Source organism: Erpetoichthys calabaricus, chromosome 2 (assembly GCF_900747795.2).
Source record: "Erpetoichthys calabaricus chromosome 2, fErpCal1.3, whole genome shotgun sequence".
NCBI lineage: Eukaryota > Metazoa > Chordata > Cladistia > Polypteriformes > Polypteridae > Erpetoichthys > Erpetoichthys calabaricus.
In genome coordinates this window covers 103,528,283-103,541,083 of record NC_041395.2, presented here as the reverse complement: position 1 = coordinate 103,541,083, position 12,801 = coordinate 103,528,283, and the positions used below count along the sequence as shown (strand labels likewise).

Sequence of the window (12,801 nt, the reverse complement as noted above, 5' to 3'; positions counted from 1 at the left end):
TAAAATAGTTCTTCTGCTTTCTAGTTGTTTTCCAGTAGGAATATAATCTCTGCAAAGTCACAGTGAACATGCTTTTAAATAAGCATATTATCATTTCTTGTTAGTAACCAGAATCCTGTGCTTTACTGTGGCGTCCACAAGAAGCATACTTTCATGTATCTTTCATAAAAGTGCATCTTTGATGTAAATGTATGCTCTTAACTGGATCAGTATTTTCAAGTGGTATAACCCAGCTCTTTTTTGTTACTGGTAGCCAAAATATTCTTGCTTTTTGTCTGAAAGTGTCCATGATTATGGATTTTCGCTCTTTCTGAGCATAATTCGATTAGTGGCTAATTCAGTTGTTTTTCTGACCTTGGTTTCCTATGCAACCCCAAATATTCATTCTTGTATCCATACCAGGATCTCATACAATGCAAATTGTCATTTTTAAGAAAAATGTGATAAGTCCAATAGGGTTGGTAATTATCATAAATGTATAGGATTGATCATTACTAGTCATTTGCTCAATGCAATGAGCTTTTTTTTCCTTCACCCCCCCCCCCCCCCCCCATCTAATTCCAGTGTATATGTTGCCAATACTCAATATGTTCATTGTGTTTGCTTCTCATTTAATTTTTATTGTAATTTTTAGAGAAATGAGCTTTAATGAGCTGGAGACTGTGCCAACAGCAGGCCTAAACAACCTCAACCAACTCAAACTAGCTGGAAATCTGCAATTCAAAGAGTTGTTGGATGCAAATCACCTTCTTAAACTCAGGTAAAAATTGCTGGAGTCCTGTCTACATGATGAGAATTGTGTATGCGTATTTTATTTATTTATTTATATGTAAGTAAAGAGTGCATACTGAATATTGTATAAGGAACTTGCTCCAAGTCATCCAAAGGTTGATAGAAATTCCAGTCACTTCATTTATTGTATGTAGAGTTGAAATAAAGAGCATTGTGCTGAAACACACTTCACTGATGGTACTATACTCATGGTGAACGTAAAACAAGATAGTCCTTGGGGCCTATTCTTCATTCTGACCACCTCCGAACCCCTCCCTCTGCCCTGCCAACCTCAAGCACCAATTCCCTAATTGTGGGTCATGTCTTGTTGTAACCTCCTGGGTCATTTGCAACACTTATAGAAACCCAGAGGCTCTTTTTTAAGTGTTGCATATGGGGCATTACTAATCCTCTGAGGATGTTCTTTTACTAGGGAGAGAGAGTATATTTTCCAGCTGGAGCCTCTACATCTTCTGATCTCCGACTCTTAATGTGTATATAGAACCAAAAGAAATGTAACCAATTGTAAATATAATATTTATCATAAATGTTGTAAATTGCCTTGGATAAAGGCGTCAGCCAGATAAGTAAATGTAAATATAAATTATAATTTTATATTCACATATGATTGCAAAGTCCCACTTTCAGCAATCATTACTTCAGTGTCCTAATGGTAAACTCACTATTCTTAGTTTATCCTGAATGAATTATATTTTAATGCTAATTGGTTTTTGGAGAAACTTTTGTAATTTCATTAAAATTTGTTTAACTGTTCTGATGTGTTGGTGTGTGTGTGTGTGTGTGCACCCTGCGGTTGGCTGGCACCCTGCCTGGGGTTTGTTTCCTGCCTTGCGTCCTGTGTTAGCTGGGATTGGCTCCAGCAGACCCCCGTGACCCTGTAGTCAGGATATACCGGGTTGGATAATGGATGGATGGATGAATGTTCTGATGTGTGAAAATGTTACTGTAGAATGAAGTACTTTTTCTGACCTTTATTTTGTTATATTTGCTTAGTAGACTATTGAAGAGTTCTTTTCTTCATCACTTCCATTTATTTTCAAAGTTGAAATAAAGACAAATAGTTCAAGAAATAACTGAAATTCAAAATAAAGTTTTCTACGCACCACTCCGCGTGTATGTATGTGTATGTGTGTATATATATATATACCACACAGTATATAATATAATCAACTGAGTGTTCTTGACATGCTTTCACAGTTGCATTCATTCAGGCTAAGGTGACTATAATGCTGCCAGCACCCTCTAATGCTGTTTGTATTGGCACATTTTAGTATGCACTCTGCCAAACTATTGGTATGAAATAAATGCAGCTCCTTAAAAGTGGCTTCCCATAGCTTCAGAAATGTAGGGGAATAGGGCACTTCCCAGAAGTCAAGGACTAAAGATGTTTTTTTGCATGGCTTTTGATTTTCCTAAGTAGATACATTCTTACATTTAAGGAGGTTTTCTTATTTCTCTTTTAGATTAGTTAATAGTATAATTGTGAAACTTACAGTGCACAAATGCATGGATGCTGCCAGTTTTCCAGGAATCCTTAAGCTCCATTGTCTTATGTTTTACAGGATTTTATCAGTGCCTTATGCCTACCAGTGCTGTGCATTTGGTGGATGTGACACATTCTCCTCCCCAAATCCAGAAGACATGGGCAATGAGTCTGGTAAGTACTATATCAATATCCTGAGGATGTACAGTATACTAGGACAACAATGGTATTGCATCAGATTTGCCAAAATTGAGGATTTGATCATACATTATTTTTGGTGCCTGTGTGCCTTGCAAAACTATTGTTCTGCCAATATGCTATATATCGGGCATGTCAAACACACGGCCCGCATGACAGATCCTAGTTAGCACTGAACTTGTACAAAATGATTGATTCAATCACAAACGATAGTATTCTGCATCTTCAGTGTTACTTATTGACTTTTCTTACTTCTGCCTTCTGACAAAAGCGCGTTTTCCCATGGCATTACAGTACCGGAAACGTCATCTGCTAGTATAGCCACGAGCCTTGACAAGTTAATGAGCCGCAGCGCCACAACTGAAGTGCTAGGCTGCAGCAGGGGTGGCCTTAGGCTTGTGCAAACTGTGCACCTGCACAGTGCCGCCAAATCCCAGGGGCCGCCACGCCAATATATATTGAATATAAAACAGAAAGAGAAAATAATGACACAGCTGACGGCAATGTGGCCGAAAAACATTTGTTTCTTGTTAATTAGTACGCTGTATTTACAAATGTCGCTAGAGTCGGAGCAGTAAGCTATATGTAGTATTATAATGTTTTGCCGTAATGAGAATATCATGGGTCGCCACTTGGTTTTCAAGTTATGGACACGAGTATATAGAAGCGTGTCATGAGCACGAGGCGGCTATGCAGTGTCCGCAACGGATGTGGCCATCCGCCGTGCATAAGATACCGTATTGACATTGGCGGGCGAAGGGGCCACCGATTCTTTCTCTGCCCAGGGCCGCCACGAGCCTAGAGCCGCCCCTGCTAAGGCTACACTACTGACTGGGTTGCTGAGACTGGCCACTGGGCAGAACTGACCATCACGAATAGTAATAGCCCGCATATTTTCACGTTTTTTTGCTCTAGTTTCATGTAATTTTGTGCTAGTATTGTAACAAACAGTTAGTGCAGACTACAGCTGAAGATCTGAAGTGGACGCGAGAAGTTGGTGAGTTGTTTATTAACATTTTTGTGATTTTGAGTTTGTAAAATTATTGTAGGTCAGGTGGCTTTTTGCATATCGGCTTATTTTACAATATAAACTTTGAAGTAAACTTAGTAAAGTAAAATTTGATTTTTGGAGGATTTGTTTTCCAACTTGAATTACTGAGCAATGAATTCAGTGAGCATTTTTATGATTTCAGTTCACACAAACATGCAGGGCATTGCGCTGTTCTCTTACAACGTTGAGAATGCGCCTGAGAATATCCAAATGGAATTGATTGAAGTACAGTCAGATTCTATTCTGAAGGCAAAATACAATGAAGTTGGTGTGCCAGGCTTGTATGCTTACCTGCCACCCTTGTATGTGCAGATCCGTAAGTTGGCATCGAGAGTACTGTCTATTTTCGGAAGCACTTACCTTTATGAGCAATTGTTTTTGTTAATGAAAGCTACCAAAACCCCACATCGCTCAAGACTTACCGTCGAGCACCTTTCATCCCTCATAAAAGTTGCAGCTGCACAAGATTTCAAGCCTGATATTGACGAACTGGTTACTAACAAGAGATGCCAAGTGTCGGGACAAAAGAAATAAATCTCACACTGTAAGGCTCCTATATAAGCAATGAATATAATATAATGAATATCAATCATCAAGACACTATATAAAAGCGGTCGGGATTGTCCTTCCATCCCGTGAGTGCAAAGCGTAGCGGTATTCCGCTTATCACAGACTTACTACTTGCGGCTTACGGTATGAAGCGACGCGATGTGAGCAGAGTTCTGGTGCTCCCATCGTTCCCTTGCTTTTGTGCGCAATGCGCTGGAAAAATAGACAAAATTATGTCTCTGGAAATAATTAATGTTGATGGAGTACAAATGCCTCACTGCGTAGTAAATATCAGGGGAGATGGTGCTTGCTTATTCTCATCTATAGCTTATTTAGTGCATGAAACTCCGTCTTTAGCGGTACAGATTCGGGCTGACATTGTACAACATGTTTTAAGTAATTGGTCAAGGTTTCAGCCATTTACAATGATGCCGTCAGGAATCTCTTATACAAATGAGCTTCAGTATCTCACTGAAATGTCAAAGTCTCAAACTTATGGTACCATTTCTGAGCTAATGGCAGCAGGAGAGTTGTTCCCCTATGAGTTTCAAGTATATTATTATGGAGTCCTACACTCCAAGTTTGGACAGGCACTCGAGGGGATAAAAAAACTTTCGGGAGATGTTATGAACGGGCACTTTGATGTTCCCATTCCCTACACTTACATGCCAGATGTACACATGGAGCGCACACAAATTGAGGATAAAAGTCGGTCACCTTAAAAGGAGGGTGAGCCTAGTAATATAATAAGGAGGTTAAGACTCTAATTCTACACTGTTGTATTGAGACTGCATGGAAATAAATTGCTTTTCTTTAAACTTTAAGTATTATATTTTTTAAAGTTTTCAGTATTGGAAAGAAAGCTACAGTAACTTTGTATAATAGTATTTGTTACATTACGGCCCGCTGACGCACGTATGGCAGTCGAAGAGGCCCACCAATAGTAGTGAGTTTGACATGCCTGCTATATATGATTTATTTGTAAAACGGTTGCTATATTTTAATGGTACATGCTTGGGTTCTGTTGTCAGAGCAAGTTCATAACAAGAAAGCTGTTGCTTTTGATACCTAGAGCAGTAAAGCAATTGCACAAAGATCCTCAGGGTTAGCACATGGCTTCAGGTTGACATTGTAAGATTAGCAATAACTGATGTCAAAGAATAATTTGTGCTTCAGATTTCAAAATGAACTTAAAACATATTGAACAGTGCCCCACAATAGCTATGCCCAACATCATTTTCCAATTTTTTTTCCTTTCTATAAACACTGTAAACATGGAAAGAAGGAAGGATATTAAAATAGGTTACTACTCCAAACCACTGTAAGATCATATGCAGATTCTTTACTAGAAATGCATGTAATGCTGTTTTTTAGAAATCAATTTGTTGATGCATCAATAAACCAAATAACTGTTCTTATGGTAAAATCTGGCCCATTATAGTTTACCTATTCACTTTTTCCGGATTAGTGTGAGTGTGGTAAGCAAGGATCTCATAACCAGCACATTTTAGACCACACTTACTGCTTGGTGGTAAGAGTTGTGCAGTGGATTTCAGAGATTTGAACCTGCACTATTTGATCAGATAAATATGCATGGGAGTGGCATCCCCCCTTCAACATTCCCTCAGTGGTAAAGGATATGGAGGGCAGCAAGCATGTCACCAGCTCCTTTAAAAACACACCAACTAGCTGACAAGTGCAACTGCAGCACATTTCAGAAGACATAACATTTAAGATTCACTTATTGAAATGTGCAGGGTCACCTTCACTGATTAGTTTGCAGGATCTTGGAGTGCATCAGATCCATCCATGTATAAAGCCAGGAGGCTTTCTGAGGTTGAAGCTTGGCCTTAGATCTGTCACTGTATATTGAAGGTGCTTTGTAGGGTTGTAAGTAGGCTTTGGTTCTATTTGGCCTTAAGGTAAATTGTAGTGGTTTAATTTAGTCTTTAATCCATACGGACATGTTTCAAGCACCAGATGATAAGGTTGATAGGTTCACTCTTGATTTTGTACTGTATCATTCAGCATATGTCCTGTGTCTGATTAAACCTTCACCTTCCCCTCTGTCTTGGCTACTGATAAAAGCAAATCTGTCTTCCCCCCACCCCCCCCATTTTTGCAGTAGGTGCCATTTATTAAGTTTTAAGCAAAAAAGGGAGTAGATGATTATAATCCTCCTATAAATTATGTTCTGAGTGTTTGGCACAAGGTTGAAAAACACCTTGGCTCTATTTTGCGCTGGCACTCCCTCACGCCAGTCTTCCGCAATAGCGCTGTAAACACTGGTGGGCAACCTACTGTATCTCCTATCTGATTTGGGTGTCACGAGGTATCAGCACATTCTGCAATTTGTTTGATGAAACCGGGTTGCCACTTTCCATTTTCAGAAAGACAAATATACCTTCCGCCTCTTTCGTTTTCTATTTACAGATTAAGTCTGTTCTTCAAGATATTTGCAGTAAGTTTTTCTGCCCTTGTTCCCAGCCATCCATTATTTGACTAGCTTTTCTTAGCCTTGTTTTGTACTAAATGCATTTCCCTGTTATACTCCCACTTTCGTGATGCCATAACTACATCTATCCCATTCACTCAGAAATAGATTACCGAAGTGCCCCTGTTAATGCCATTATGTTGGAATACAATTTTAAAAAACATAAAAAATTCCTCTAGAAATTCTAATCATCAACACATCAATATAAAATTGTCCATAGAGTCTTCTAGTACTCTAGAAAGCATTTCCTTGGGGGTTTTGCTCCTGATCCACTATGCCACCAATACTTAATGTACAGGGCACCTATCTCCACACGTTCTGGGAATGTCCCATCGTTACTGTTCTTTGGGGCTTAGTTATTCTGCACTCTCCTCCATCTTATCTATCTCTGTTCCTTGCTCTCCTAGTTACTCTACTCTTCTTTTGTTAGATTTCTCCACCCTCTCTCTTTCTGTTCATCACCAGTGCATTGCCTCATTAGCCACAGTAGCAACCAAAGGTCTTAACAGTTTCTCAATGGAAGATTCCTGAACCTATCTCCTCTTCTTTTTACAGTCTTGTTCTATTAGAACTGTCAGCCGCACAGATCAATGTGGTACCTTCACAAGCTATTAGTAAATAGGAAAACATTATTTACTTGATCACGTCGTAGTTGACAGCAAAGCCTTGAGTCATTCTGATACAATTTTGGTAGTTTTCTTTCTTCAACCAGGCGTGTGGCCCTCTGGGACTTGTCATTGACCCACTTATTTTATAAATCTAAATGTACTCTACTCTCTTAATATAGCTGTGCAATTGGGTGCTGTTGTTTGGGGTGTTCTTTCAAGTTTAATTATGTACTGTAAATGTCCTTTCAAAAATTTGTTGTTGTCATCTTAATTTTTTGAAAACAAATTAAAAATTGATCACAAAAAAAGTTTGATAGATTCACATAAAAAATACTGGGAAAACAAAGGATGTTTTAGGATCCCTGTCAAATGCTGGTTGTGTTCTTTTTCTTCCTCAGGTCCATCTGATGATGATGATGTGTCTGACCTTAAAAAAGTAGGGAGCATGCAGTTGTCAGTTCATTGTTCCCCAGCTCCAGGTAAGAACATGCCAGCTGTATCTTTGAAATTGAAAAATGTCTTTCAGGTTGCTGTTTTTACTTTTATCAAAGGAGAAGAAAAGTGCTTGTGAAGTAGATGAGGGGTATGAAAATTCCAAATGCTTTTTGCTTAAATTCCAGCTTCTTACTCAGCTGTCCTCTGCAAATGTGCAAAGTGTACAGTACTGTGCAAAAGTTTTAGGCAGATGTGAAAAAATGCTGTAAACAAAGAATGCTTTCGGAAATATAAATAATGATGGTTTATTGTTATAAATTTACAAAATGCAAAGTGAGCGAACAAAAGAAAAATCTAAATCAAATCAATATTTGGTGTTACTACCTTTTGCCTTCAAACCAGCATCAAGTCTTATCGGTGCTCTTGCACAAAGTCAGGGATTTTGTAGGATTCTAGTCAGGTGTATGATCACCCAATTATACCAAACAGGTGCTAATGATCATCAATATCACACGTAGGTTGAAACACAGTCATTAACTGAAACAGAAACAGCTGTGTAGGAGGCTTAAAACTGGGTGAGGAACAGCCAAACTCTGCTACCAAGGTGAGGTTGTGGAAGACAGTTTCACGTCATGGCAAGATTGAGCACAGCAACAAGACACAAGGTAGTTATACTGCATCAGCAAGGTCTCTCCCAGACAAAGATTTCAAAGCAGACTGGGGTTTCAAGATGTGCTGTTCAAGCTCCTTTGAAGAAGCACAAAGAAACGGGCAACGTTGAGGATCATAGACGCAGTGGTCGGCCAAGGAAACTTAGTGCAGCAGATGAAAGACACATCAAGCTTATTACCCTTCGAAATCGGAAGATGTCCAGCAGTGCCATCAGCTCAGAACTGGCAGAAACCAGTGAGACCCAGGTACACCCATCTACTGTCCGGAGAAGTCTGTCCAGAAGTGGTCTTCATTAAAGAATTGCAGTCAAAAAGCCATACCTCCGACGTGGAAACAAGGCCAAGCTACACAAGTATGCACGAAAACATAGGAACTGGGGTGCAGAAAAATGGCAGCAGGTGCTCTGGACTGATGAGTCAAAATTTGAAATATTTGGCTGTAGCAGAAGGCAGTTTGTTTGTTGAAGGGCTGGAGAGCGGTACAATAATGAGTGTGTGCAGGCAACAGTGAAGCATGGTGGAGATTCCTTGAATGTTTGGGGCTGCATTTCTGCAAATGGAGTTGGAGATTTGGTCAGGATTAATGGTGTTCTCAATGCTGAGAAATACAGGCAGATACTTATCCATCATGCAATACCATCAGGGAGGCGTATGATTGGCCCCAAATTTATTCTGCAGCAGGACAACGACCCCAAACGTACAGCCAAAGTCATTAAGAACTATCTTCAGCATAAAGAAGAACAAGAAGTCCTGGAAGTGATGGTATGGCCCCCACAGAGCCCTGATCTCAACATCATCGAGTGTGTCTGGGATTACATGAAGAGACAGAAGGATGTGAGGAAGCCTACATCCACAGAAGATCTGTAGTTAGTTCTCTAAGATGTTTGGAACAACCTACCAGCCGAGTTCCTTCAAAAACTGTGTGCAAGTGTACCTAGAAGAATTGATGCTGTTTTGAAGGCAAAGGGTGGTCACACCAAATATTGATTTGATTTAGATTTCTCTTTTGTTCATTCACTGCATTTTGTTGATTGATGAAAATAAATGATTAACACTTCCATTTTTGAAAGCATTCTTTGTTTAAAGCATTTTTTCACACCAGCCTAAAACCTTTACACAGTACTGTAAATGGGATTTATGGATAAGGAATCTCCTCCTTAAACAGCCTTCCATGATTAAAAATTAAATGTTCTCTTTTTGCAGGGGCTTTTAAACCATGTGAACACCTGCTTGGCAGCTGGATGATCCGCTTGACTGTCTGGTTCATTTGCCTGGTGGCAATTATGTTCAACACTGTCGTCCTTATCACAACATTTGCCTCCTGTTGTCCTGTGTCTTCGTCCAAACTTTTTGTTGGATTAATAGCTGCCTCCAACCTGCTCATGGGGGTTTATACAAGCACTCTTACTGCACTGGATGCTGCTTCCTGGGGCCACTTTGCAGACTTTGGCATCTGGTGGGAGACGGGCAATGGTTGCCGAGCCACAGGTTTCCTGGCCATTTTTTCTTCTGAGGCCTCCATCCTCTTCCTTACTCTGGCAGCTATTGAGCGTAGTGTATCGATGAAGGACTTCCTGAAGAAGGGAAAGAGTCGCCGTCGAGGGCAGTTCATGGCGGCTGCAACGTTAGTCGGTATCTTTGCCATGGTTGCTGCTTGCCTGCCTCTCTTCCATGTGGGCGAGTTTTCCTCCTCCCCACTCTGCCTACCCTTTCCCACAGGTGAGGCTTCCTCACTTAGCTTCACAGTTACTCTGGTCCTCCTCAATTCTGTGGCGTACCTCCTAATGGCAATTGTCTACACTAGACTGTATTGCAGCCTTGAGAAGTCTGACCTGTCAGAGACTCTGCATTCCAGCATGATCAAGCATGTGGCCTGGCTAATTTTCACCAACTGCATCTTCTTCTGCCCTGTGGCTTTTTTCTCCTTTGCCCCTTTGATCACGGCAATTTCCATAAGCCCGGAAATCATGAAATCGGTCACACTCATCTTCTTTCCCATGCCAGCTTGTCTCAATCCAGTGCTTTATATCTTCTTCAACCCCCAGTTCAAGGAGGACTGGCGTAAACTCAAGCTCCGCACTGGGGGAAGGGATGCAAAATCAGTGGCGGTGGCTGTACCTGGCAGCCAGGGTGGCAGCACAGCACAGGATTTCTACTATGACTGTGGCGTATATGCTAATCTACAGGGAAGCCTAGCAATTTGTGAATGCTGCGAGTCTTTCCTACTGACCAAACCAGTGCCCTGTAAACATTTAATTAAGTCCCACAGCTGTCCTGCTCTGGCAGTTGTTCCTTGTCAGCGTGCTGATGGATATTGGTCAGATAGTGCCACCCAGTCAGCCCATTCAGAATATGCAGATGAGGGGGACTCCTTCATCTCGGACAGCTCTGATCAGGTGCAGGCCTGTGGCCGAGCATGCTTCTACCAGAGTCGGGACTCTCCTCTTGTCCACTACTCCTACAATATTCCACGCGTCAAAGACTAAAGGAGACTGAGGGCCAGCCAAATGGCCTAATCTTTGGTTTTGATTGCAATGGATTGATGGTGAATCTGAAAACCATTAACACTATGAAACGCATATAGGGTACCTATGTGCACACTTTAACAAAGCACTTTTGGAATTGCTGCGCGACTTTACCTAAAAGGGAATTAGGTAGTACGTCCGCTATTATCTTTTGAGCCATCGACCTGTGCACAGCGTTTGTGTGTGCTGGAGGGAGAAGGAGGTATGGGTGGGCATTGCCTACATGAGCTGCTGCTGTTGTGCCATTCCAGTTCCCACGGCTATCCTCGCTGTGGTTTAGTAAAGGGACAGGCTGCATCTCAGCTCCTCATCCTTTGCAGTATCAAAATACTGTACACTTTCATATTAGCAACTGGGTATCTACCTCTGCAGCTGTGATTTGTTGTAATAATTTAAAATCTTCACTCTTTTTGTAAATCTGTGCAAATTTGTTTGTGTTGTGCTTCATCCTGAGGCATCTGTGTGTTACTTTTTCCCCTTAATTTTTAAGTTTCCTGTAAAATGAGAGGGGTTCATCTTCCATTTTACAAAGCTTATAGAAGCAGTTGAGACAAGGAGATACTTGGGGGAGAAGGATATAAATAAAAACCACCTTGCCAGTAATTCTTCTCTCTGCTCTCCTTGTCGAAAAAGATGTCAGTCAATAATGGAGAGGCAGTGAAGACACCTGAAGGCATCGGGATGTGCATGCAATGGAGTGCTGCACTCCGAGCAGCACCCCACCATATGCGTTAGATGTAGAGCTTTATTGTCTGGCCCACACAATATGGAGTTGCCTTTGCTTCAGCTCTGAATGTGAAGCCTGCTTCTGGTGTGCATGATTGGAACAGCAAGTGACTACACTTTTAATCAAAACTCTGGATTTTGTGTGGTATGCAGATGCACACAGATTTCATAAAGCAGGCTAATATAAACTCTCAGTGAGTAACATGGCTTCAAAGCTATATGCTTTTAAAGTAAATTCTGTGAAGTTTTGCATTTTCTTGTATTTTAGTCCCAGCCACTGGACAAGCCTGGGATCATTGGGTTGTCTTTTGCATCACAGCCCCTACCCATTGGACATGTTGGGTTCAATATGCCAAATCTTGGATCACTGCTCTACTACCAGTTTAGTTGAGGGTCCTTAGGTTGACTGTCACTGAACAGCTTCTGACTGTTTTTGGGAATCACGGGACAACTTGTACTGATCGGCCACCCCCCAAAAGACATGTCTGGGGTCATTGGGTTAACTCTTGGGTGGCACAGTCTACAGACAATAAGTGTGACAATTGTTGGAATGCAATAGCCCTACATGCCTTTTCATGTATTTTCTTGTATGTATTGATGCGCATATATGTTGCCTCAAAGGTTTTTTTTTTGTGTTTTTTTTTATCATTTTTTGTTTTGTTTTTTTTTTAAACATCAAGACAAATGTGTGCTGTACTGAGTTATGAGAACTGATAGCAGCATTTATTGTCATCAAAGCAGAACTACCTCAAGTTGAACTAGCCAAATTTTTAGAAGTGGGAGATTCTTCTAGCTAGCTAGCCAGTCAGTGTAAAATAGCGCTCATTTCATTATGTCAGTGTAAACCCATAATTCCTTAACTGAAATTGCAGGAGCTCCTCAAGCCTTTTTCAAATCCACCCCTGAGTCAGTCCAGTGGGCTAAGCATCAACTATTTCAGGTTTGAATTTGTCTTCAGTGATCAAAGTCTTCTACTTTTATTACAAGATGAAACTTTCTTGCTATAATGTGTTGCACAACCTGGTTGTTTCTGTTTTCTCACAATTCAAGTATGGTTTTTGTTGCTACTTAGCCCTCAAAAATGAATTTACAGTGTACATGCTAATGCAGGATTCAGTATTTTTAACAAGAAATTAATATAATCCTTAAGACACCTTGCTTCTCAAAGAACATGGTATTTAGGTACATTTACTTTTCATTTTGGCACTGTAAGGTAGAAGCTTGTATTTGATTGTGAAACTGAAACATCTACACTTGTCAATAGCTTAA

At 40.6% G+C, this 12,801-nt stretch overlaps 1 protein-coding gene across 1 annotated transcript in view; it reads left to right on the top strand.

Moving 5' to 3' along the window:
* lgr4 (leucine-rich repeat containing G protein-coupled receptor 4) overlaps positions 1-12,506 on the top strand; it is a 77,241-nt gene extending 64,735 nt beyond the window's left edge. The window contains exons 15-18 of the mRNA XM_028794222.2: positions 635-760; positions 2,355-2,449; positions 7,574-7,654; positions 9,485-12,506. Coding sequence (XP_028650055.1) covers positions 635-760; positions 2,355-2,449; positions 7,574-7,654; positions 9,485-10,767 — 1,585 coding nt within the window. The 3' untranslated portion in view covers positions 10,768-12,506. The remainder of the gene's footprint in view (positions 1-634; positions 761-2,354; positions 2,450-7,573; positions 7,655-9,484) is intronic.
* The last annotated feature ends 295 nt before the right edge of the window (positions 12,507-12,801 follow it).